At 44.8% G+C, this 27,753-nt stretch overlaps 1 protein-coding gene across 1 annotated transcript in view; it reads right to left on the bottom strand.

Moving 5' to 3' along the window:
- LOC146176784 (neprilysin-1-like) overlaps positions 1–26,560 on the bottom strand; it is a 99,457-nt gene extending 72,897 nt beyond the window's left edge. Inside the window, exons 1-4 of the mRNA XM_084582959.1 lie at positions 26,439–26,560; positions 24,324–24,360; positions 20,475–20,636; positions 17,697–17,777 (exon numbers count right to left, since the gene is read on the bottom strand). Coding sequence (XP_084439085.1) covers positions 17,697–17,777; positions 20,475–20,636; positions 24,324–24,360; positions 26,439–26,534 — 376 coding nt within the window. The 5' untranslated portion in view covers positions 26,535–26,560. The remainder of the gene's footprint in view (positions 1–17,696; positions 17,778–20,474; positions 20,637–24,323; positions 24,361–26,438) is intronic.
- Between the last annotated feature and the right edge of the window lie 1,193 nt (positions 26,561–27,753).

Below are 27,753 nucleotides of genomic sequence, written 5' to 3'. Positions count from 1 at the left end.
GTGTTCTGAGAATAACAAAATACTTTTGCATGGTCCTTGACATTCATCTTCCAGATTGTGACATTGAGGCTTCACAGTGGGGTGGAACAGTTGGCAATTCTGCCGCGTCAAACAATGTCGTACCACTTGTGCATATCTAAACGCGACCTTTTTATTCAAAAAGCTTAAAAGGGAATACTTGCATCAGAAACGTTAGAACTCAAGCCAGATATCTTGATCTGTGTAAATGAGTATTCTCCTGCGGCTGCGACAGGATTGTTTAGTGCAAAATATGCGAAAACCAAAAGGTTTGGCGCAAGTATGTGTGGAAACACCAAGACCTTTACGCCCGAAAAGCAAATGGTAGGCCTGACAGCTCTACTGAATACATAAATTGCAGGCCTAAGCTGGCTTAGATCACTTAGGATTAGACCGAGCTTTCAGGTTAACTGTTGTTCCGCGTTCTTCGAGCGGTTATCTTATTCTGTGAACATTAATCTACCGTAACAGAACAATATCCGCCATTACCCCTGTTCTTCCAATGTGTTTAGTGACTAGCCAATAAGCAAGAAGCGTTAACTCCCTTTTCTTGTATATTTAGCATGTCTTCCTCGGTAATGATGCTCATAGAACCATGGTATACCACGGATTCACACATATTCGCTTCGTTCCTATCAGGCTATTAGCATTTTGTCGAGTGGCGTGAATAGAAGCGTGATAAACAAAAAATAAATTTGCTAATAATTGTGCTCTGACTAGCAATTAATAATTACTCACTTTGCGGAACAAATGAGTGTCTACTACGTCGCATATCGGCCACCTTATGGCGATATTGACAATTACCTAATTATCTTGAGAATGCATTTGGATTCCTAACAGAAAATAGGATGGATACCTATTTAGGCCGAGGTACACGTTTTACCTTGTTATTGCGGGCCCAATTCCAACCACGGCCGGTCTCGAGGGAGAGCGAGCTTCTCTTCTCTTACGGCCTCTCCAATGGGGTCTGTTCCCACCGCCCGCCGCGCCTCGGTGGGGTCGCCACCGCCCCACTGCTGCTCCTCCGCTACAGCCGTTCACGCGCAAGGGAAACGCGCGCTCGCTTTTAGCTTCGCCCGCGTCAGTTGCAACCGGCAGGTCCTGACATTTCACCCCTTATGCTTTATACAGAGGCCGTAATCAGCATGAACATTGCTCGTGTATGAGGAATAAAATACAGCCAACAATCCGCTCACGCGCGCGCGCGCCTTCGTCAGTGCGGCCGTGCACGGTCGAATGAATCTTCGGGTACACTTCAACATTTTTTACCCCTACGTTTTGTAGAAAAATAAATTTACCAGGCTATGCAATGTGCCTTTGAATGTTTTAAGCAGGTGTAGCGCGACCTGACATGAGTGCATGGTGAACTGTTGGGTGGAGATTCTGTCAACCGCTACCGCTTTTGTTCAGAGCAAAAGAGGACCGGCGAAAATTCATGGCGCGTCTCAGATTCAGAGTAAGGAACAAAACTTTACGCATATAGTTAAAATTTCAGTTGTCTAGGGGAGTCCCCGGGCTGTTCTAGCTTCGTTCAAAATATACCGGTCGGTTGAAATTGGTCTCGAGATTGACGGACATGTATGACATATATTATGGTGAGGCTACCCAAAAGTAATAAAAAGTAATATGCCTCTGCCCATGCACACATGTATGAGAGACGTAGTTTGTTTAATACATAGATAAAAAATAACTTTTAATCAGGGAAATTGGCATAAAAAGTTATGCATAATTGAAAAGAGCGGCAAACACACACACAAAAAATATGGACCTTCAAAGTTACACATTGTACTGCTTATTCATCAATTCATCAAAATACGACTTGCGGCTAGAAAATTTGCAGTCTCAAAATCTTCCTGCATGGATTGTGCACATAAGGAATTGGCCTCTTGTTCCTGTCTGTCACTTTCTAGGCATAATTATTTGACAAGAAGGATTCTGAAAAATTTTTCAGATACTGGAAGCGGACCTTATAACATGGCTGTTGTCAATTCCTTCCGGGCAACTCAATGGTGAATTCTCAAGTGCTGATTGAATCAGGATTCTAAGACTTCGAGAACATTTGTGTGTAGTAGGTGCACGTCAGCTTTTTAAAAAAAATTGTCCAATAGGGCAACAATTAAGCTCTGGTTTCGAATAATGCCGTCCACTAGAATATTGTCCTCATAGAAGAGTCTACATGGGGCTGCTTTTTTCGCTAGTTTCAAGAAAAATAGCGCGAGCGTCACACTCGAAGTTGATTAATTTAACGATATATCTAGCGACGTAAGATAAACCGGAATATGTGACAGTGGATAATGGGATGGCAGGAGATGCCATCACTTCCTTCAGTTTCTCGGTTACTGATTGCGGCATGGCAGAAATTATTTTTTTGGCATTCACGCAAGGTGCCTTCCTTTTGCACTCAGATGAAATGCCCGTCTTGACAATGTAGTCAAGCGCCGCTAGCTGTTATGGCCCTCGCATTTAGCATGCCATTTCCTTCCGCACATTACCCTTACTTTCCCAAAGAGAGCCTCAATGGGGTGCTATAGGGCTTTAAATGTGTCTTCAGTGAGAGTGTCCTTCTGTAACGCTTTAGATGTTTCTTGCATACTTTCGATATAGCAGGTGAACTCATTTGTAAGCCACTGCATCAAGTATCACCTGCGTCATTTATTGGCCTCTTTTTACTACTTCCACCAGAAGTGGTGTCATGAATATCAAAGCATTTTTATTTTTTGCATAATAAGCTTAATATCATGTAAACATTTCATTAAAAGAACGTTTATTTGAACATAAAATAAAGTTTATATTACAACACATTTGCTAATATATGAATTATAATAACATTTAAAACTCAACCTTAGAACATTTACTTTGACTATATACTAACACTTTATATCATGCAAGCATTCTGCAATTTACATTACATTTTTTTATGAAATTATTTTCATCTTCGGTGCTATATGGATGGTTTCGCATCTAGCGCTGAAAGACGGTTTTTCTGTTGCAGACGAGTTGCTGTCATGTTAGCCTTGAAGAAGCTTCGATGTGATCACTGCTCATTCAGTTTTGTTTTGTTTTTTTTTAATTCCTATTCTTGTACAGGCTTGGGAAAAATTCGGCTTAAAAGGGACAAAAGTAGCTACCATGCCAAAATGTATGTCATATGCTTGTCGAACGTTTTCTGAGCGACAGTGTTTTTTATATAAAGACTCCTTTCACGTGTGTAGTACGTTGACGACATGCCGCTGCAGCATCTGCCTTTTGTGTTCTTTCATTTTGGGGCTGCACTCACCAAGGAACCCTCGAGCGACAGCGCGAAACCAGGCAAAAGCCACCCGCAGCCGCTGAAGCAGATGCGGAGCGAACAGTGAGTAGGTCGCGCCCCTTGCGGCGGCGGAGAGCGTGACTCAAGGAGAAATGTTCCCATTGTTCCCGCAGAGATTGAGAAGGCCGTAAGAAAGAGCGCGCGCTCTCCCTCGAGACCGGCCGTGTTTCAAACGAGGTTATGTGCACCATCTATGTAGATGATTTGGCACATCAAGACAGAACACTTCCGTGTATTTGCCGAAAGATTCGCATTATTAGACATTGACATCCATAATTTAAAACCTATTTAGTGCATGGAACCGCTGTGGTGATCCTTTTTGAACAGACATTTTGTCAGGAAATGCATCTAGTTGCTGCTAAATTGATGAAAACAAAATATATGGCAGAAACTCATTCTGGCGTCTACGTCATGCGTTTGGGAAGGAGGAATAGAACTCTGCTTACGAAAAGTGAAATCTCATATGGCACGTTCAGCGACCTGTTAAATGTTCTATATAAACAATATTATTTAGTGCTATTATAAAAGCAAATTAAATCTCAAAACCTTGGCTAACTAGACGCCTCCCGAACATGCATAAACATAAAAATGTCGTCAATGCAAAATTTGTGAATAAAGAAGAATATGCAATCAGTTCCCGGATCTAAGACACACTTAAAGAGGCTTAGAGTTAAGTTACTTAAAGTAAAGAATGTGCATTTTGCAAATACATTATTGAAATTCAGAGCTAAACATTCTGCATGCGTGTTGCCGAAAGAGAATCTTTTTACTACCTTGTCGCAATCTAGCAAGTATACCTGATACATTTATTCATGAAAGAGAACTAACCAGTTGCGAATTGGCTGACCTCTAAGAAAGGTTTTCCGTGCAGCAGAATGGCCACTTGGAGTTTTCTGGCAGCAAGAGTGCACACGCCATGGAATCGTACTAATCCAGCTCGTCAGCAGCAAAACGTTTTTTCTTTCTCAAATTGTTGTGCTGAGGGGTCATTTTTCATTAGGGCCGCAAGAATTAGCAAAGCCCAGGATGTATGCGGCCTTCGGCTACCTCCTGGGAAGTACGTACTTGATATTATTGCTCCCTCGCCACTTTTCTTTATTAATAAAATTTGTCTGAAGGAGAATTTGATAGGATCATGCATACTTTACGAGTGGTTCCAGTATATAATTCTGGAATCAAAACTGGTTTTGCCAACGCCGCCGAATATTAGTACCACCATTATTTTATAAACGCATGGGAAAATATGCATATTTAAATTAATTATTTTGTTTAAGAAACCTTTATCCTGAGCTACCAGCATGTATTTAGGAAGCATCAACCAAAAGAGCCTTGCTAAACTAAATAGAATTGACATTAGAATCCTTTAGTAAGAAACAGGTAGTTCTCGGCATCACTATCTATTTCTCAAAGGCGCTTTACCTGATGAACACATTCTTTCAATTTTATATAGATACTGCGTAAACCACAAAGACTACATAAATAAAAGGAAAACATATAGGGGTACTTTGAACCACTAAAGTGCGGTGAGGTAAAAGCCTCCGTAGCGCGGTGGTTGGCTCTTTTGGAAGATCTTTACAGAACTGGGGGGGACTGCTTACTGACTCCTTTACGCCTGATAAATAATCTGACAAAATCCGACATTAGAGGTTTATCTCATATTTGGAACATTTTATGCGAATGAACGCACGCACGGAGGTACACTTAAGCCTATAAAGGCTTTCGTCTTGGCATTCCTTGACGAGCATTCGTGGCGGTGCTCAGTCAAGTGTAGGATTGGACGTACGGCATCACTTCGATCGCGCGGCGTTCTCATAGACACGGGACATTCTGACACAAGCCGGAAGCGTCTTAGGAGGGTTGACGCGCACATCTTTCTGGGCTTCTTTTTTCATCGCGCCACCCCTCTCTCCCCACGACTCGTCGCTGCGCCGCCTTCTCCCATGACGTCACGTTGTTCCTAGGGTCCGCCATGAAGTCAGCGGCAGCTGTTCCCATGGAAACCGGAATGACATGACGCTAGGCAAGTACGTTTGTCAAGTGCCCGGCGTGGCTTAAAAACGGATACCGAAAGCCAGTACATGAACCAGGTGCTGTGCCGTATGATTTCATCATGCTGGTCTGTATGAACCATGTGTGGAAGACGAGGGTGGCAGTTCGTATTGAAGATGTGAATGGGAGGCCTGCTTGGCAGTATTTCGGCGAACATATTGTGTATATTTGTTATGCGTTGAAATCGCTGCGTCCCTGGACCGGCCATCGACGTTTGACCAGCTGGACTCCGTTAAACTGCTTTAATCCTAATTCATAAACTTTCGCGCAACATTGCTTTTATCTCTTATTACTAGTGCGTCTGTTAAGTTCTAAGACGGAAATATGTCTTGATTTCTTGTTCTGTACTGATGTGGCAAGTAATAAAGGAAAACCCGGCGTGGCTTTGTCTGTTAACGCGCTCGACTGTAATCGAAGGGGTGGGATTTGAATGCCGCCGGAGCACGATTTTTTTCGCAGAGGTTAAAGTATGCGGAGTTCGAGGCAGCGCCAAATGAAACGCCCAGCACGGATGCCTGGATAGAACTCCCGGCGGGGTCAGCTCTTTATATGCATGAATAGCCTATTGATTTCATCGGTCGTGACTAGACGTGACGTCATGAGCGGTTTTGACCTCATGATAAAGTCACGTCTGGTCATGGCCGATGACGTCAACAGGTGATGACATCACAATTTCGCGGTATCCTGATGAATTTCAAGAACACTTCTCGCGCACGGACAACCCGGAAAGTCATGAGACATTTTAAAAGCCTTTCAAAGCCTTAATAAGTAGGAATCAGCAGCACGAAATATTGTTGTTGTTGCAACTGGTAGGAAGAAGGAAAAGAAAAAGTACGGGCCTGCTACTGGCTCTGTAGCTCAGCCAACTCCGCTGCCTCGTGCGGACAGAAGAGAATGAAGTTTAACAATGCAGATATAGAAGTAAATCCTGTACGAGAACATTTCATACACAGTGTTGTGCGGTTCAGGGAAGTGCATATGACACTCCCCGAGCAGCCACAATGGATTCATGTGCTTGACAGTTTGGTAAAACTGAAGACGTTTTAAACCGCCGTGTCACGCGAAAGTGTGCTGGCACGTTTTATTGTTCATCGTCTTGTTTTGAATGTCCAAGTCGGCAGTAAAGAAAAAAAAGAGAAAATAGAGAATGGAGAAAAAGAAGAAGAGAAAGAGAGAAAGACGCGGGTCGGGGGGCCACAGCAGTCATCCGCCACCGAAGCAGGTAATCATTCACACCGGTGTGTTGCGAGGAATCATGCACCGACCGGCTTCATTTCCGGTTTCATTTCTTATTTATAATAAGTAGGAGGCTCATTGTACAACGAGCGTAATTTTTAACCTCCTCTATCCCGGAAGTGGACATTTAGGAACGTGAAAATAACGCGGAAATTGGTTTGGCTGTTTCAGTGAGCTTAAACTGCTCGAGCATGAACACAAGCAAACCAAAAACAGATCTTACTCAACCGAAGGGAAGGATGTGGCCAGATATTCATTTTGTAGTGTGGTAATCTTCATCGATATAACCACTGACATGCGTCGCGTGCTGCCGCTCTCAAGGACGAAGAAGTTGTTCGCTGCCTTGCTCTTTCGCCACGCCTGACGCTTCGCTGCGAGTCTCCCCTGAGCGGCTGGAATCATCTGGGTTCACCGAATAAACACACCCCTACAATTGGTGCAGGTGCTGCTGGGTACGTTCCCGTCCACCCTGGAACTAAGAAGCCGCACGTTACCCTCTGCTTCCAGCATGCCGGACGACACTGCCACGACATCGTCGCCCCTCCCAACCACCGTGCTGTGTTCTGGAGCTCTACGGCAGCGTGATCCGTGCTTCTTCAGTGGCACAGCCGACCAGGACGTCGACGATTGGTTGGCGGCATATGAGCGCGTCAGTAGCTACAACAGATGGGACGACGCTATCAAGCTAAGCAATGTAATCTTTTATCTGACTGACGTGGCGAACCTCTGGTTTCGCAACCATGAGGCAGACCTGCCATCTTGGTCTGCATTTAAAAAGAATTTTGCAGAAGTGTTCGGCCGCCCTGCAGTTCGCAAGCTCCGGGCAGAACAACGCTTGCGTGAGCGCACTCAGCAAGTCGATGAGTCGTTCACTAGTTATATAGAGGACATCGTGGACCTATGCAAGCGTGTCGATCCGCTAATGACTGAAGCGGATAAGATCGAGAACATCATGAAAGGCATCTCTGACGACGCGTGCCAAATGCTCTGGGTAAAAAATCCTGCCACGGTGAGTGACGTGATCAAGCTTTGCCAGAGCTACGACGTGCTTCGTAAGAAGCGCGCTTCTACCCGGCGGTCCGGTGTTAGAGACGACGCCATCTCTACACTTGCGCTGGGCGGTTCTACCCCATCAGAGGACAGCCCTTTACTTCAGCAAATCAAAGCCTTCGTTCGAGAAGAGGTCGCCCGCCAGCTATCGCTGGTCCCTCAGTTACAGGATAGTGGCCGCCTTGTTCCTGACATGGCTCCGTCTTTGGCCCCTACCATACGGCGTGCCGTTCAAGATCACATCGCTGACGTCCTTCCTCCCAGCTCCATGCTCCCGCCCAGCCCTGTGCTGCCGCCCAGCCCCGTGCCAGCGCAAGTAACGGCACCACTGACTTACGCCCAAGTTGCGGCCAAGCCGCTCATGCCATCAGCATCTCTTTCCTACCAGGCCGCTCCTTCCAACCTTCCTTCGCCTTTGCCTGGGTCTGCATTCCATGTCCCTATTCCAAGGGTACGCCAACGCCCTACGAACCCTTGGCGTACCGCGGACAACCGACCAATCTGCTACTCTTGCGGGCTGCCGGGCCATGTCGCACGCCTTTGCCGCCAACGCCTTCCACCTTCTCGACCTGAACTATGGAACTACTCCTACAATACAGACCAGCCCTCGCCGCGAAATCCGCCCAGTTCCGAATTTGTATCTCGTGACAATCAAACGTATACAACTCGCCGATCACCTTCCCCTCGTCGCCGTTCCCCGTCCCCACTCCGACGTTCTACCGGCACCGTTGAGGGAAACTAACAGTCGCAGTTCCCGGGGCAAGAACTGCGCTTGGTTCGAACTCTTCAAGTCCTCGGTGTTCTCCCACTAACGTAATTCAAGTGTTTGTCGACGGCGTCGCAGTACTCGCTCTAGTCGACACGGGCGCTGCCGTATCAGTCATCAGTGAAGCTCTTTGCCGTCGTCTTCGTAAGGTGACCACCGCACTTTCCGACTTTTCGCTTCGCACCGCCTCATCACAGCGCATTCATCCCTCAGCGGCGTGCACGGCCCGTGTTCTCATCGAAGACGTCTTATACACCATCGAGTTTATTGTACTGTCTCGCTGCTCACACGACATCATCCTGGGCTACGATTTCCTTTCCACTCATCATGCCGTTATTGACTGCGCCCGCGCGGAAGTTTCCTTTTTACCTCTTTGTGATACCGTCTTGTGTGACGTCCCTACCCGGCCTGCAAAACTCCTCGTCGCCAGTGACACAGACATTCCTCCATTTTCTGCTGCCCTCGTTCCACTCTCCTGTGAAAGCGTTATTAGTTCGACTGTCTTCTTCACACCTTCCGACGCCGCTTCACGCCATCCCTGCCTCCTGCTTCCATTTGCGGTCCTCAAGTTCGAAGATGGCCTTAGTGCAATGTACGTCTCAAATCCATTTTCGTGCCCGTCCGTCCTGCTACGCGGCGAGTGTCTCGGTCGTATTGAAGAACTTGATCCCGCGCTTGTAAATACTCTTCCTGCAACGCCTACTTCATTAGACGTTAATGTGCTCAGCTCTTGCGATACAGCGACCGCTTCGACACCACCCGATGTTCTTCAACAAGCTATTGACGCAGATCTCCCACCCGCACAACGCGATCAACTCGCTGCTCTTCTACAGAACTTCACTTCTGCCTTCGACCTTCCTCACACTGCTCTGGGTCGCACGTCTGTCGTTACGCACGCAATCGACACTGGTACAAACGCACCTTTACGACAGCGTCCTTATCGCGTGTCGGCCTCTGAGCGCCAAGTCATTGCTGACAACGTGGACGACATGCTTCGCCGGGGCGTCATACAGCCATCTAACAGTCCATGGGCTTCTCCGGTTGTTTTGGTCACCAAGAAAGATGGTTCCATCCGGTTTTGCGTCGATTACCGTAGGCTTAACAAAATCACGCGCAAAGATGTCTATCCTTTGCCGCGAATCGACGACGCCTTGGACTGTTTACAGGGAGCCGAGTATTTCTCCTCTTTGGATTTGCGCTCCGGCTACTGGCAGGTACCGATGGCTGATAATGACCGCTCGAAAACTGCCTTTATAACACCGGATGGATTATACGAGTTCAACGTTATGCCCTTTGGCCTCTGCAATGCCCCGGCTACTTTCGAGCGCCTGATGGACACTGTTCTTCGTGGACTCAAGTGGCAGACCTGTCTTTGTTATCTGGACGACATCGTAGTTTTTTCTGCCGACTTTTCTTCTCACCTTCTCCGCCTAAAGGATGTCCTCACGTGTCTCGCCGGCGCTGGGCTTCAGTTGAATTTGAAGAAGTGCCACTTTGCCGCTCGAAAACTCACAATTTTAGGCCACGTAGTTTCTAAGGACGGCATTCTTCCCGACCCCACCAAACTTCGCGCAGTTGCAGAGTTCCCGAAGCCAACCTCCCTGAAGCAGCTTCGGAGCTTTATCGGCCTCTGCTCCTACTTTCGACGTTTCATCTTGAACTTCGCCTCTATCATCGCTCCTCTGACCCAGCTCCTTGCCGGCAGCTCCGACCTTTCCGCCTGGACTCCAGCCTGCGATAAAGCCTTCGACACTTTACGCCGCCTTTTGGTTTCGCCGCCCATTCTACGCCACTTTGATCCGGCTGCGCCTACGGAGATCCACACTGATGCCAGCGGTATTGGGCTTGGTGCCGTCCTTACCCAACGTAAGCCTGGTTACAGCGAGTATGTTGTGGCATACGCCAGCCGAACATTGACAAAGGCAGAATCTAATTATTCAGTCACAGAAAGGGAATGTTTGGCCATTATTTGGGCTATCGGAAAATTTCGTCCTTATGTGTATGGTCGACCGTTTTACGTTGTGACCGATCACCACGCTTTGTGCTGGCTTGCCTCTCTGAAAGACCCATCCGGTCGCCTTGCTCGCTGGGCTCTTCGTCTCCAGGAGTTTGACATTCATGTCATTTATCGATCAGGCCTGAAGCATACGGACGCGGATGCTCTTTCCCGCTCGCCATTGCCTAGAGATAATTCGTCTGACCACGTCTGTGCCTACGATTTGTCGACTCTTACAACTATCGACATGGCTACCGAGCAGCGGAATGACCCCTGGATCAATGCACTTTTGAATTTTCTCTCAAGTCCTACTCCCGGTCATTCATCCAAAGCGCTCGTCCGCCAAGCCCACCACTTCTCCATTCGTGACGGTCTTCTCTATCGCCGCAATTATTTGCTTGATGGACGGAAGTGGCTTCTAGTCATCCCGCGTCATCTCCGCGCCGACATTTGTGCTGCGTACCATGGTGACCCACAATGTGCTCACGGTGGCGTATTGAAAACCTACACGCGCCTACGTCTGCGATTTTACTGGCGTGGAATGTACCGCTTCGTAAGACATTTCGTGCGCGCTTGCGAATCTTGTCAACGCCGAAAAACTCCTCAGAAGTCCTCTGTTTCGTTGCAGCCGTTACCCTGCCCTGCTCGTCCGTTTGACCGCGTTGGCATAGATCTCTATGGCCCTCTTCCGACTACTCCTGCTGGAAACCGGTGGATTATTGTGGCAGTAGACCATCTGACTCGCTACACTGAAACATCACCGTTACCCTCTGCCTCTGCAAGAGACGTTGCTTTGTTCATTCTCAACAACTTGATTCTTCGCCACGGGACTCCGAAGGAACTGCTCAGTGACCGCGGACGCGTTTTCTTGTGCGACGCTCTCGAGGCCCTACTGAAAGAATGTCGCATCATTCATCGCACCGCTACTTCTTACCACCCTCAGACGAATGGCCTGACAGAACGCTTCAACCGTACTCTGAGTGACATGCTGGCCATGTACGTCAACGACGCTCATTCCAACTGGGACCACGTTCTTCCCTTCGTAACCTACGCGTACAACACTGCGATACAGACCACCACTGGATTCTCTCCCTTTTTTCTTCTTTACGGGCGCGAGCCAACCTGCACAATGGACGCGCTTTTTCCCTACCGCCCTGATGTTTCTGAATCGACGCCACTCTCGGACGCCGCCCAGTATGCAGAAGAATGCCGTCAGCTCGCTCGTTCGCTCACAAAGGAAAGTCAGTGGCAACAAAAACACCATCGTGACACTGGTGAGGCGCCTTCATATGCGCCCAACTCCCTGGTGTGGCTCTGGGTTCCTGCCACAACCGCCGGCCTGTCAAAGAAGCTTCTTGCTCGGTATCACGGTCCATACCGAGTCCTTCAAAAAACATCTCCTGTGAACTACGTAGTTGAGCCCGTTACGCCATCTGCGGACTTGCGTCGCCGTGGACGCGAAATAGTTCATGTGGACCGAATCAAGCCCTACTACGATCCGTCTGTCCTTTCGGCACCATGAGTCGCCAGGATGGCTCCTTCTCTGCCCGGGGGGAAACTGTAGTGTGGTAATCTTCATCGATATAACCACTGACATGCGTCGCGTGCTGCCGCTCTCAAGGACGAAGAAGTTGTTCGCTGCCTTGCTCTTTCGCCACGCCTGACGCTTCGCTGCGAGTCTCCCCTGAGCGGCTGGAATCATCTGGGTTCACCGAATAAACACACCCCTACAATTTCTACACCTTTCGATAATATAATGCAATGCCCAGACCTCTAATCACTATCGATCATGATAGCTTTATCTAAATAGTGAAGGCAGCCTAACAGACTGGCGGAAAATATTCACATTTTGCATGGGTTGTTTTAGCTTTGCTGCATTTTTTAATTCATTTTACCTATTGTATTCCACACATTTCAGCATTTCATTTGCATATTTTGGTTTCATACCTATGATACTCACAATGGTATGTGTGTATTTCGATGTATTCCTTATGATGTTCTTGTCTTGCGCCGCCACATCCTTGCTGCATTCAGTTCATCGCTTCCTTTGATCCGATGCTGACCCCCCACCCCACTCTACGTAATGCCTACGCGAGCGTTTAAGGTGAATAAATAAAAAATAAAAAATCTTTACAGGCACTATCAACATACCACTAGCTATAGAGCAGGTTGAATTTGCAGATTATGTGAAAGTGTTCGGAGTTGTCCTATCGAGGCACTTGACTCTAATCGGCCCCATTGACTATATTCTATCTGAAGCACCGCTGACTATTGGCGCCTTCACTGAAATAAGACATCTCCTTGTTAAAATGAAGATCCAATTATATAATACTTATTCGTAACATTTTTTTCCAATACCGTAGTTTATTTTGGTTTACCACAGTTACGAACAATGCATCAAAAGTGCATTTATTAATGAAGAAAAAGTAGAACCATACTGAATATCGCTGGCATACTGCATTGTATCAAAGAACTGCATCAAAGGACTTTTCTTTTCATCTGATTTGTATTAGTTTCTATGGTTTAGCTACTTTTTAGAGATCAGTAACTTATAGATATAACGTTGAATTAATTACAGGATGTGCTGTGAAGTGCCGACATAAAAGCAAACTTTGAAAATAGACAAGAACAATATTCAAAATATCTGGTTCCTGTACCTAGGATATGCAATATACAGTCAGGCATTGTATTACACTAAACTGAAATTGTTCAAGAAGTTTATCGCGTAATTTGAGAGCGTGTGTGTACAAAATCGCAAAATCAGCCTTTATTTTACAGGAAAGTAATTAAGAATGTGAAACCGTTATTTCTGTACAATCAATTTTTGCTTCTTTGTGTGCTTGTTCGGTATCGGCAGTATTTTGCTCTTTTTTTCCTTGTTTTATTTGTGCTGTATTTCCTAGCGTTTCTTCTTGTACAGAAGAAGTAGTAATCACCATCTGTCTTTGAGTCACGTTTAGGCGTATTTAGCTGTTAAGAAACCTTTCAACTGATTTTGTCCGATTTCTGCTGTGTGAATTGTATAATCGGGCCATGACTCCGTCAAGCACAATCTTTAGCTTTCAATCCATAGCTTTCTTCTTTTGATACGAGGGAATGAATGTGACATTGAAACTGTTAAATGCGATGGGCTTTGCTTGGAGCGAAGTTTTCAGTTCCTGCTACAGCTGCCAATTGGCGAAAGCGTTCCATATCAGAGATTTTTATATTCAAGTAATACAGCAAAGCTCATTTCTGCCAACAGAATGCTCAAGCAATGCGATTCAAAACTGGAACCATAGGCTTCGGCAAATTAAAGAAATGCGACGTACAAAGAGAACCAATAGGAATACTTTCTATAACATCACACGCAATGTTGTAATATTTCCGTAGATTTTTTAATAGATTGCCGTATTAAAATTTGAAATGTAATAACCATCGCCATAAAAATCCTTGCACATTATTGCTTCGTCGCGACAGACCATGAAACCCCGTCATTGGTTGCAGTATAGAGCAGAGACGATTGAGGCTTCATTATGATTTGACTGGCTACTTTCTAGAAAGTACCTATAAATCTTCGCTCAATTATGGCATCCACAGGGCCTTCAAAGCAAGGTCAGTCATAGCGAAAGGCAGAAGCGCCAGCTGCTAGAGGTAAAAGTGGCTAAAATGTCCGTTGAGACGTCTTATGTCAGCCGTCTGAAGAAGGTTGCTGGCTGCTCTTGCTTGGCAGGACGCCATGATTTTATGCCCAATTACGCAAAACCCGCTGCGCTAACATCTGAAAACTGCGAAAGAATACTAACACTATTTCTTCACTAGCGTCCTATTTATGTACTCTTCAGACCCATTATACCGATATGTACGTAATCTCGCAAAGCCAGCTGCAGTGAAGCGGTCTATATAGTGAACATAGAATATGTATAATAACGAAATGATGTGGCACCTCTAAATCCACTGATTGAACTGAGAACTCGAACCAATTACTCGTTGCTGTAGAGACAGCTTTTACAAAGCAGATTAATTTTGCTTCTGAAACTGCAGTTGTGACGCAATATCGAGCCATCATCATCACCAGAAGTACTACAATCGCAGCATCGTGAAATCTTCTACCATATTTCTCCAATTAACATGGTGCTTTGTTAGCTTCATCCACTTGACACATGCAAACTTAACTGCATCCGTCCACCTGGCTGTGTACCTTCCTGCTACGCTTTCCTACTCTTGAAATCCAATTTTCTACCATCACTAATCAGCGGTATACTTGCCCTGCCCCATGCCAATTCCGCCTTCTTCAGTTCCACTAGAATTCATTCATTCATTCATTCATTTATTAATACTGTCAGCCTATGCAGGCTATTACAGGAGTGGAAATAAGCAAAATGCACAACAAAGGAGTACATTTCAACAGCTACAAAAGTTCGACGTAAAAATACAAGCAAATGCAGTGAACGTGAAGCGGAAAGTCAAACAATAGAGAAAAAAAGGACACAAATAATGCAGATGGACAACTTTTTATATAGGCACGATTTCTTCAAAGTATGTTTCCAGACGTTCAAGAAAGGCATCTAGAGTATTAATTTTTACAATGCAGTCAAGCAGCATGTTCCACCCTTTAATCACACGAGGAAAAAGCTGTATTTAAAACAACATTATGAGAAAGCGGCACAGGAATATACATACTATGGCGAAGTCTTGATGGCACATTGGGGTGTATTGCAAAATAGTGCGATGTGTTAATCTTAAAGTGACGATGGATTAGAAGAAAGGGATACTTCAGCCTTTCTATCTTAGTGCGGCATTCTAGTTTTTCGAGGTTGGCTGATTTGCACAATTTGGTAGATGAATTGGTTCTGCGGTATTTGTTGTAGGTGAAACGGGAAGCACGTCTTTGAACTTTTTCAATTTTTGTTTTGTTAGATGCGGCGTAGGGGTCCCACACAATTTTTCCATATTCAAGTCCCGGTCTTATTAGGGTCCTATAAGTGAGTATTTTTATATCGGGAGTGGCGCTGCGGATATTACGACCTAGCCCCCAAATTACCCTATATGCTTTAGAGCATACATTATTTATGTGCGTATTCCAGCGTAGGTCAGAACTGAAGGTCAAACCAAGATACTTGTGCTATTGTACCCTATTAACTTGTTTACCTCAATGTAGTAAGGAAATATCATAATATTTTTCTTCCAGGTAACAGACATGATTACAGATTTATCATGGTTCAGTACCATTTGCCATTTAGCGTACCAGCCATTTTAGCACATTTGCCGTTTAGAATTCTATCAACTCGAGTTATTTCCCTCGCCCACCCTGGCCCGCTTCCAACCTGTTAACGTTACACATACCATTTTCTGTTCAATAGCTCTCAGCATCGTCCCCAACTTAAGTAGAACTCTGTTGATTATCCGGCACGTTTCAATCCCATAGATTAGTACAGGTAAGATGCAACATTTATAGTTTTCTCTTAAGCGATACAGGAAAGCTGCCTGCTAGTTATAAACGGCTAGTACTTGCCAAATGCGCTTTATTCGAGTCTTATTATTATGGTAATATCTTTTTCATGGTCTGGATCTGCAGTCCCCACCTGTCCTAAGTAGACATATACGCCTGCCACTTTCAGTGTTTCGCTACCTATTGTAGACTGCTGTTTCTTCCCGAGGCTGCTGCACATTAGCTTAGTCGTCTGGATATTGATTTTTAGGCATACGTTTCTGGATTTCTTGTCTAGGACATCAATATTTTTATGCAATTCATCCAATGAGTTACTTCGCAAGGCAACGTCATGAGCTAATGATAGATTACTGAGGTATTAGTCATCAGCATTTCCCCATAACTGCTTCCAATAAACTATTAAGCTGCTCCAAGCAAGCTGTGATTAGTGCTGGAGAAATTGTGCCTACTTGCCTAACACCTTTCCCTGTTAGTATTGTTTAACCTAAATTATGGAGGACAACTGTGACTGTGCCCGCACATTAGATATCGTTCAGTATTTTTAGAATAGGGCTCATCTACACCACGATTTCGCAATGCCCGCATTACTGCTGTGGTTCCTAACATTTTCTCTTGCCAAGTACAATACTCTCTCGTGATCAATAATTGCTATGTACAGGAGCTGGTTAAGCATTTTTCTATTACTTGGTTTACAGTATAGATATGGATATGATGTATGATAGATTACTCTTTCCGCGGAAGCCTACTTGCATTATGGTTGATTGAAGTCTAAGGTAGCCCTGTCTTTATCAACGATTACCTTAGTAAGCACCTTCTACGTAATGAATTGTAAGCTGGCTGATCTGTAGTTTTTCAAGACCTTATCGTCTCCTATCTTTTAAATAGAAATATTGTTAGCGTTCTTTCATAGTTCCGGTACCGTCGATGTCTCAGTCATTGCATATACAGTCGGCCAGTCTTTCTAGCACGATTGGTCGGTTGGTTTGTGGGGTTTAACGTCCCAAAGCGACTCAGGCTATGAGAGACGCCGTAGTGGAGGACTCCGGAAATTTCGACTACCTCGGGTTCTTTAACGTGCACTGACATCGCACAGCACACGGGCACCTTGCTTTTCGTCTCCATCGAAAAGCGGCCGCCGAGGCCGGGATTCGTTCCCGCGTCCTTGGGAACAGTAGTCGAACGCAGAAACAACTGCGCCGCCCCGGCGGGGTGATATCCCCCAAGTCCCTCAAAACATCTGTAGTTACATGATCCTCCTCTGCTGCCTTGCTACTTTTTATAGTTTCTGAAGCTTTCTTAACCTCGTCCTTCGTTAAAAGCGCTACCTCTGATCTGACTGCCCTATACTGCTGACAATCTTATTATTTTCTGGACTCATTCGGCTACTGCAAAGGCCAGTATAGAAATCCTCCATTACTTTGAATATCTCGTCCATATTAGTGGCGACATTTTAGCCTTACACATTATAACATTAGCGTATACATTTGATTTTTGCTGGTGTGTAATTTCCTCTTTACCAGTTTAAGGCTACCACCTTTGTTTAAAGCATGCTCGATTTTCTCCATTATATGCTTTCTTATGTCGGAATTATAACATATAGTAGGTTGTTTTAAAGCACATTAAAGCGTTCGTAATATCAAAGAAGACAAAGTCAGTAATCTTATGTTTTTACTGGCACCTTTCGAGTTAATACCACTACTTCAATAAGTTCAGATGTGTAAGACCAGTAATCTTGCAAATAATCTTATGTATAGATGTCAACTAATACTTAAGGTGGGAGTTGCTCCATGGCAAAGAAAACCAGTTTCTAATGTTATATAAAAATACAAAGCTGACGTACCCATGCAGGCGTTGTAAGCAACAGCAGCCTTGTCTGTCACGTTTTGGCACTCATAAACCAGGGTCATGTTTCCCAGTATACCTAAATGGATGGAATAAATGAGTCAAGCATCTCAGAGGAATGGTCAAGTGAAACATCGATGTGCTTAGACCCAGACGATCATAGCACATGCAGCAGCATGAGCAACTGTCAGCGGGCTGACACTGGCTTCATAATAAACAAGGTTGTGAGAAACCTGGAAACTTTTCTCACGTAGGAAGTCCCACAATGTGGCTGTTCTGAATTCATGATGTCGGACTAAACTGAATAGCATCTGCTGCATGATAATGTTTCGGCCCAAGTGTTTGCAAGACATCCTTTGTGGAAGCCATCCTTTGTGGGACGTTTCACTCTTCTAGTCTGAGCGGTATTCAAATATACTGACCTTTATCAGGTCACATGACGCGGAGAAAGAGATAGCGAAGGCGCTCGCGTGCTGTGCGACGTCCGTGCACTTTAAAGAACCCCATGTGGTTGAAATGTCCGGAGCCCTCCTTTTCAGCTTCTCTCATAGCCTGAATCGCATTGAGACGTTAAACCCCATAAACCAAACAGGTAATAATTCCTGGGCGTAATTGTGTACCTACAAAAGACCATATTTTGACATGGCGTCCAACCAAGCAGTGCGACAGCAGCCGCCAAATATCGCTACCAAATATAACCGCTATATTTCCACACCACCGAAGCAAATCTAAACCTTCATGTAAAGAAACTTATTAAATTATTAAATCGTTTAAAGCTTTGCTATCATCTTGGGGAGACAACGAGTAAGCTGCATGTTTCGACTTGCCAGGCCCTCTTGGGCATAAAATGGAATTTTCCGTAAAAGCACATTTCTTAAATATAAACAGTACAGGTAACTGAATAAAACAGACACTTTGATGAGCTGGTAACCCGTGAGTGCAGAGACTGCAAAAAAAGACAGGGACGTAGAAAGGACACAAGCCAGCGCTAACTTTAAGCTGAAGCTTTATTGTTTTTCCCTTGAAAATATATACACCGAGCACAACCAATAGAAGAAAACATGGTGAGAATCACGTGAATAGAAACATGCTATTTAAAGCTGAGGTTGACAGCAGCGGCGTCATTACGTTGAGTACAATACATTGCAAGAGCGCTGTGGAATCTACACTACACAAATAGAAAAGGCGGATCTGGTTGCTGCACACTGTGCATCACGTTTCTCTCATTATCAATATCAAATAAATTCAACATAATTATCATTTCGCCTTCATCATTGTCATTTTCACTAATTTCAGCGTCGTTGTCATCGCAATTATCATCTTCACGATAGAGGAGGAGAATTATGATATGCGTTTCACGAATTGGTCTTGGCACAGTTGCTTAAAGAGCTCATCTGGGGATCCTAAGGATAGAGGTTAGACCCCCTGCAGAGATTGGAGTTTTATATTTCTTAACACGTCATTAAGACGGCGGAAAAGTCTCACATCAGCGCTCAGATCTGATGCACACATCCCGCGCACATCTCGCAGGCAACTCTCGTTCATGAGATTTCGTTTCATGAGCCTAGAAAGGCTTTCGCCTTAGAAAACAGACTTGGAATGTTTCGTGCATTCAATTCCGCTTCCGCGTGGCAAACAATATATCGGGCAAACAGGACGATGCCTGAGAGCACCTCAAAGTGCATCACGGGAAGGTTTACGAAGTAGCGAAAAGGCCACTGGCCATTCGCTGCAGGGAGAGTTATAAGTGCACGCCACACTTAGCCCAGAGGAGCGTGATAAAAAGACACCGTAATCAGCTAACCCAAGACGTTCTAGCAACCATTTTAATAGCGAGGTTAGATGAGACTTATGTTAGTAGTGCTTCGGTGGCATTAACCGCGAAGGAAATAAGGTTTTTGAACTCAAGGCAACGATATCGCTGCTATAGATAGCGCGAATCTATTCACGTGTTTTCTTCTTTTGGTTGTGCCCGGCGAGTATATTTTGCGGGCCCCGCACCCCCGTTTAGTGTTTCAAACTTCGCGCTCTTTTTCTCATTTGTATTGGGACTTGCCAGAGCAGCGCGGGTGCGCATGAGCGATCTGCCAGTTATGCGGGCGACAATCTTATCGGCGTGGAAACGAGGGTATATGAGCGCGTCAGAAGCAAGGCTAGAGGCTTTTTGCCAGGCGGGGGGCAAGCGATAGGAGTTGCGGGACCAGCGAGCGGCACGGGCAGACCGGATGTGCACTGACGACGAAATGAAGACCTGCCTGACGAAGTCGGAAGCAGTGCCTGCAGGAAAGACTTAGGCGTATTTGCATGAGTTGCTGCTACTAAAGTAGCAATGTTTCTCGTAACACCGTTATCACTTTGGCCCTATCACTATCCCTATTCCCGCCGCAATGTGTTTTGTCTTGTCGCGTCAAAGGCCTGACCTTCGTTCTGCTTTACGCTTGGTGCTCAATTGTCGCGCGTCACGACCGCATGTTTGCAGCGCTGTGACGCCCGATGTTTATTTTCTTGAATGCTTTTAAATTTATCCCGAACAAACAGGTGGTTTTAAAAGGGACTGTATTTGTCACTCGTCGGACGAGCCCGTGTCTCGCGGAATCGTTTTCTTGAAGGCGAGGCCTTCTGTTTTCACGAGACAAGCAATAAAGCTTCAATTGAAAGTCAGCGCACGATTGTGTCCTTCCTACGCCCCCATCTTTTTTTCGCTGTCTGCACTCACGCAAAGGGATAGTATTATGTAGGCATAGAGGAAGAAAACGAAAGCATAATGAACTCTTACTTCTCAGTGTCTCCTGCAGTTCTTCATGCAGCAGGTAGAAATTACCCGTGCTAGACTTGTCCGATGGTATCGGATGGTTCTTTATCCACTCACCACAGGCATAAGAGTAGAAGTCATCACATGGGTCAACGCAGGGGTCAATGGAAGCGTTGATAAGCTGGGCTGTACATGAAGTTAAATACGTAAATTGGACAATTATTCATCCCCACAGAAATCGTGATTATGCATGAGCCCATTATTACATTAAGGTCATTTATTCAATAAAAACAAGAAGTCCATCACTCAATAAATTCAAAATTCATCAGTCACTCAATATACCATTCTGAGACAAGTCTTTTTTTATTAACGATGTTTCCTACACAGGACCACATGTTAGTTCACTTCCTCTCCTTACAACTCATTTTGTTTAGTACGAAAGCCCTCCTACGGTCACCACCACCGTCTAAGAATCATGTCACGTCTTCTTTGTGCCGTCGCTTTGATTAGCTACGTTGTTTCGTCAGGTCACAATCGGGTCACAAGTCCGGTATAGCGGCTCCAACACGCGAGTCTACCCAAAGAGTCTTTCAAGCTCCGAGACAAAAGAGAAAGTGATGGAGCCCATACCTTAATAATAACTGACAAACACCTTTTGCAGTCCTTCAAACTAAGAAAACCAGCGAAGGAAACCTGTACTGGCCGTGTTTGAAAGCGGGTACTCATGCTCCGTATATGAGCGTATATGAGCCACCGCCATTTTATTGTTTGGTTGCCTTTATTTCAAAAACAATTCAGGCCGGCCAACGTTTCAAAATTCAGCCGCTTTAGAGACAATAACTCTGATTGTAAAAGTTCAAATTGATCACTTTTTCAAGAACATTGATAAACTGTGGTACACAAAACAATTTTCAAAAGATCAATTATCGGTTGGCGAGAATCCGCAAAATACTCTCATTTAGGTCTGATATGAAAACTGGCATTGCGAACAGCCATTCAGGGTTTCCACATGCTATTGAAGCCTACAGCACTATCTTATTATACGGAAAAGTCATCATTTTCTACAGCTAAAACCCGATTTTTATGTATGTTTAGAGGGAAATATTTGTGCAAAGTTTGCTTTAGGATATCCCAAAAGGTAACACTATCCCAACGAAGCAAGAAATAAAGAAGTAAAAGTCGTTTTTTTAAATAAAATTTTTTATTGCCTCAGGACATAAAAGATCATGTAAAAAGAAATTAGAAGGCGTATTGAATGAAAGAAAAAGGTTGGCTTTTCTAATAAAGTTAATGAGGGAAAGAAGATAAGGACCGTGCGCCCAAGGGATGTAAGAAGATGAGCTGTTCGGCGAAATTCCCACTGCTGTTAGATGCCGAATTCTAGTCGGCTTCAGTGCCGGGTAAACCCGAAACAAGTGGTGAATATCGAACTCATTATTTGTGAGCTGCAGATATGACAAACTGCATGCGAAAGTAAATATTGGTATTGAAGCTATGTTCGCGTTCCAGCAGGTGCGAGGGCAACAGAACAGGATCTTCCATAGCGTAGCCCCCTCTGCACGGGTAAGAGAGCTGGGGATGTTCACCGCACATGGAGCGACAAGAGCACATATGTGCGGCGCAGGATCTGCTTCTTTCTGGTGAGAAGGAGAGAGTCATCATCCACACTGAGGAAGCGTGGCATGATGAGGGTAGAATCGCCTGGCAGGTTTCAGAATCTGCATAGCTTTGCGAACTCTATAGGTCACGTGGGACCCACCCAATTCGAACGCTTTGCGGGATGCGAGCCGCCAGACAATGTATATTCTGACAAATTTCTGGGCTGCGACACACGCGCCGGAGCAGACGTGTTACTTTAAAGGCGTCGGTTTTGGTTGTAGACAGTAAGGTAATGTCGGATGTAGAGTGAAGTGCGTCTTGGACGGCAACCAGCTCAGTAGAGAAAGAAGGATATTCTGCGAATTGATATCAGGGTGTCTTGTTTTATGCCAGCGTACAAGGACATGAAGTATAGTTGTCGTTACACATCCGTCATAGCTGCCGACTGCATATAAATTATCTTAATGTCGAAGTTTCGTGAAATGGGATTCCAGATAGGTGGACAGCAGAATGTTCATTTGGGCAAGTTGGTAGATGTTCACAATTGAACAGATAGTTTGAGACAGATCGGCGTCGCAGCGAGTAGGTTACTCAGTGGAGATACTATTGAGCTACCGCTTGTTTTCTTCAATCCCAGCTTTATCATAAATACAGCACAGCCAGCCAAGAACACCAGGATGTACGGGACATACCTTTACAGCACTGAGCAACCGAATTCTATTTTTATTGCATGCTTGAAGAGAAATACAGTGCAGCCAGAAAATAACACAGGGACGTGCCAAACACCATTTTTTACAAAACACTAACATTTATTAAATCGAGCCAGTTTGTCAAACAGGCTCAGCCATTTGGGTGGCTCGGTATAAACTCTGTAAAAGTACCCCATGTATGTCACACTGTCAATAGATTTTCCACACCTAGAGTGGACATTCATGCCGGCGTTTTTGAGCTGCATTATCAACCTCCACAGGCAGAAGAGGCTCCGAACTATTATTGCATCGCATCGTACCTTTATATCAATTTCGATCAGTAAATAACGGTTATGCCATTGGACGTCAGAGAACCTTCCAAAAAGATTTACCTCTGAGCTACCGCGGGGGCGACTGTCGTTGTAACCAGGTTTAAGTAAGGTTCAAGCAAATGACTTTTCACACCACTGCTCCCAGGTTGCATAATAAACACGCGGCCTACGCGATCAAGTGCGCTGTTGCAGCGCAGCTGATATCAGAGGCTGAGGTTAAACCTCCGCCAATTGACACGGCGGCAACCAAACGGTGACAAGTGGGTTGCTGAAGCTGCAGCCTCACCTGCTTTCGGGCTATAATTGGTTTAACAAAGATAACCTAGGCCATTTTTTCTAGCAGCCCTATCATTTCTATAATCTTACACTCTCACCTTGAACTGTCTGAAATATAAAATAACGGGTTTTCATTCCAAGTACTTGAAAACGAAAGTGTTGTGCGCTGACGTTGGCAACTATATTGTGTTTCGCGCTGTAGTAAACGTTGGCAAATATAAATAGAGGTGTATGTTGTCTATGAAATGTTTAGAGGGATGAGTGAATTGTGCGAAGATGGGCCATGTATATACTGAGTGTTCCGTCTTGATAGTTATACATGATTTGTAGTACTTGTAAACATGGTCGTGCATAAAGATGCGCACGTGCTGCATGTCTCGATGCGCAATGTTTGGAGGAACTGTACGTAAATACGAGGTGGGTTGAAGGAGCTTGCTTATGCACGTTGGATTTTGTACAAACTGAATGCATTTGATTGGCACAGCTTGAACAGGGCGTGAATAGATATGCGCACGTTTTCGCATTGCGGAAAACGCATTTAAAACCGGGGTCTGTGGCGGGGTTCTCGTTTCGACAGCAATGAGGAACAAGCACAGGAAACCTGTATTGTGTACCTATCCCACTGTCTACATTAAAGTCGTAATTCACGCAGCAGGATAAACGCTATGCATTGAAAGCTACACTTCTTGGTAAGCTCACCTCACGAGCCCACGTTTCGAGAAGACGATCAGTATTCATTTTGGCGGGCAAGTTTTCTTCTCGAAACGTTGGCTGGCGACCTGAGGCGCCCTTTCCTAAACCCTTTTTCAGATTTCTTTGGCATTGCGTAGCCGTCTTTTTTATCTCGTTCTACTCTATTTCCTTTATAGATACGTGATACAGAAAATATTATCTGTGAGCGCCGAGGCCATAGTACGATAGGCGCAAAGCAAAACTGCCGAAGAAGTTAAAGGCGAGAATAGCCAGGAATACTTTACCTCGCTGCTTGCACACGTCGGTGTCACAGACTGTGTAGTTTCCTATAGAAGAGTGTTAAGGAAGGTGTCCACGTAAGAAAAAAACATATATACATATATATCAGACTAATAATAATTAGCAAATTTACTGCATATAGCTTTCCAACTAACAATTATTTCAGTGAAGCACTCACAATAACCTTCACAGAAGAAGAGTGAGTCAAGCTCTATTTCATCCTAAAGCGAAATTTTTTCAGGACATCAGTATAAAAAATTGGCGATCTTCCTTGCCCTAAATTCTAACAAAAAGAGGGTCATTATGACAATGATTAGAAGTCAGGTCTTTGGGTCATTTTCTCCAGAAAAGAACAATTGCTGTAGAGGATTATTTCCGGGCCGGATATAATATGACGTTTTTTCTCATTATTTTTATAAAGGGCAAAAATAAGTAAGTTACAATAAAACAGATTGCTTTCTCGTCGCATGTATTATTATTTTACGGTACAGCGATTCAACGTCCGTGCAGACACTATCATCCTTTGTTCGTAAACTGCTGAAGCATTCACTCAATGTCAAAGTGAAGATTTAACGGTCCTTGTTAAAACACTCATTCAGGTGAGTAGCGATTCTTACAACGATTCCGGTAAGAAGTATATCCAATGCCCATGATCATTTCTTTCCCTGCAGAGACATACTTTTGCACTCACCTGTTATTCTTCTTTGTGGTGAATGACAAGTATAACGAAAAGTTTATGAGTCAACAGTACACAAAAGCAAATGTACAGTGATAGAGGTGATTGAGGTGATGTTTAGGTTCCCTAGCCAGTGTTTCTACAAAGGGACTTGTATTGTCAGGCAAAGCGTAGCTATATTGGTGGAGGAGGACACAGAGTTCCTTACACTAACTAGAGGGAAAGCTGAGGGCGCTGCACTTCAGCCACCATGGGCGCGCTAAGAATCATGGGCCGGTGTGCTACTTGTTGCGGGACAGTCGGTTTTTCTCGGGTACGTGGAGTGGCGTTACTGCGATGTTTCTTTTTCGTCATCATCGTCATCTGGAGGTGCGCACATAGACCGCGAAAGCCATACTAGCGAAGGCGCACGACAAGCCGTCGCCAATAAATGGTTTTTGTTTCCTGAAATGCCACTAAAGACTTCCTTAAGTGATTGCACGACCATGAATATTTTCATTACGTTTTTTTGTTTCAAAGTTTGCCTATTAAGTGCAAAATATTGGTATTTGTGCTGCTCAAAACTAAGCCAATAGGAGAAAGAGCCATCGCTTATATTGTATAAATCTCACACTGACGTGCTGTTTCTCTCTCTTTTTGCAATTTAGAGCCACAATATTCAATTTTAGGACATAATTTACGGCAGAAAAACGTTTATCTTTGCATTAGTTCTGGCCAAAAGTTGTAGTTCTGCACTCGGTAGCTCTCCGGCCCATGATGCTTTGAGCGCCCATGGTGGCTGAACTGGCCGTCTGGAAACTATATGTAAACTCCCATAGACGGCAGCACAGCTTTCCCTCTAGGTAAGAGTAAGAAACTCTATGGAGGAGGAGGAAGTATGAGGCTTTCCTTTCATCATTTGGTTTTCTGTTTCCAAGAGTTTCATTCCCACCCTCGTTTTACTATTAATATAAGCTCCTTAATGGATGAGTTATTTCAAAACACCCCTCGACACGACAACAAGATATTCGGTAATTTCTGCGACGTGTTCGTGTGGTCAACTTAGTGCACTGTACAAATGTGTCAACGATCACTGGGGATTCCTATTCAGGTATAAATCGGCCTTGACCCCAAGGTTGAGGAATCTTGTCAGAATGGGAGGGTTAGACGAATTAAGCAAGAAAATAGTGCTAAGCATACGAAACTGGCTATAGTTGCTGTATTTGCCACCCCACAAGACGTCATTGCAAAATACATCTCATAAGCGAGTCTTAACACATAGCAGCGACTTTTGTAAACTATATGAAGTTTAAAGAAATTTGGATGCGGAGCTCATTAGTATTGCTGAATACTCCTTGATAGCCTAGAAATGTCCAGCCATCTTCGGCATTCAGCCATGCAAGCGAGACATTCTTAGCTACACCCTACTCAAAAGCAGAGTAAATGAGTGGAGATACACGAGAAGCTTGCCTTTCGGGCCTTCCACATCCGCCAGTACTGGAACTACCAAGGTGGCCCACGCTGTCAGGCAAGCTGTTATCACAAGATATGCGATCACCATAGCTTCTGTCTAGGACGTTAGAAAAAAAAAGCGCAGTTTGAATACAGAAATGAACTGCAGAAACACCAGCTTATATAGGCTATCTCATGAGCTTAAATGTCACACAAAAGATGTCCTACGTGACGTCTAACATGACATTTTGCTCAGAGAAAACGTAGATGGCCGCCCAGAATTTTCGATGACAGAGTAAACACTAGGTTTTAATCTTCACCAGTCTACACGAATACATATTCTGATTGCTCTTGACGTTTCTGCGTGCTTTGTACAGTGGCATAAAGACGTATATGTAGGGGCTGCAGGGAATTCTGAGGTGCCAGAAGAGTGCTTACTACTGTACATAAAGCCTGGACAATGATACGTTGAAAACAAAAAGCTGCAAATCACAACGTAAAACACTGTGGTTTAGCTTGGTACTCACTGCATATTTTCTTTCTTTGATTTCAACATGTACCGTCTTTGCCAAAAGTAACCAGGGTGCTCCGAAGGCTGGCGGAGCAAGCGTGCGGCCTTGTGGCGGCGTGGCGCTCGCTGTGGCTTATCGGTGCTCGTCAGCTCCGAGGGTAAAATAGCTGACGTAACTTCGCACCCTCACTCTCGCCCGTTGGATGATAAAAACTAGGCGCGTATGATGTGTGGGCTGCGGTTTCACGCGTGCGAAGCCTGGTTGTACCCAGCGAGGGCGCTCAATATAGCGACGGAGCTATTATCTCTTCTCGGCAACTGCAGAAAACTGAAAAGCAGGTGACAGTAGACACGGTGAGCTCTTTTTCGTTTCTAGGACGAGTTTGTGCTAGGTTTGCCAGACAATGCTCCTCTGAAATAAGGGTTCCGCGAACGAGAAAGCAGTCATGTGCATATAATTGCTAAGCGTGAGGTAGCTTTCATTATAGATTGTTACCTATAACAAAGCTTACCTACAAGCAAATGCAAGAATTTGTTAGAATCAAACATTTATCTTATTTATACACAGCCTCCCCAAGGGACTAGCACAATTTTGCAAGCCTAAAAGAGAGATAAGGTGGCTTGGAAGGGTTCACAAGCTTTCCCATAACTTTGTACCGGAGTTACGGTCCGTAAAATTGCAGTACGCAAGGCACCTCGGAGAAAGCATGTTGAAATTTCAAGGTGCGTTATCATTCTTTATGTACAGGCGCATCAAACACGCAGGAAAGCGCAATTCTGCTGATGTGTTTCAGTAGCGGATTGCAGAACACAAGCA

This window comes from Amblyomma maculatum, chromosome 10 (genome assembly GCF_055883805.1).
Source record: "Amblyomma maculatum isolate TAMU_Amacu chromosome 10, ASM5588380v1, whole genome shotgun sequence".
In the NCBI taxonomy this organism is placed as follows: domain Eukaryota; kingdom Metazoa; phylum Arthropoda; class Arachnida; order Ixodida; family Ixodidae; genus Amblyomma; species Amblyomma maculatum.
The sequence above is the reverse complement of the archived record's forward strand: the minus strand, read 5'-3'. Positions and strand labels throughout refer to the sequence as shown.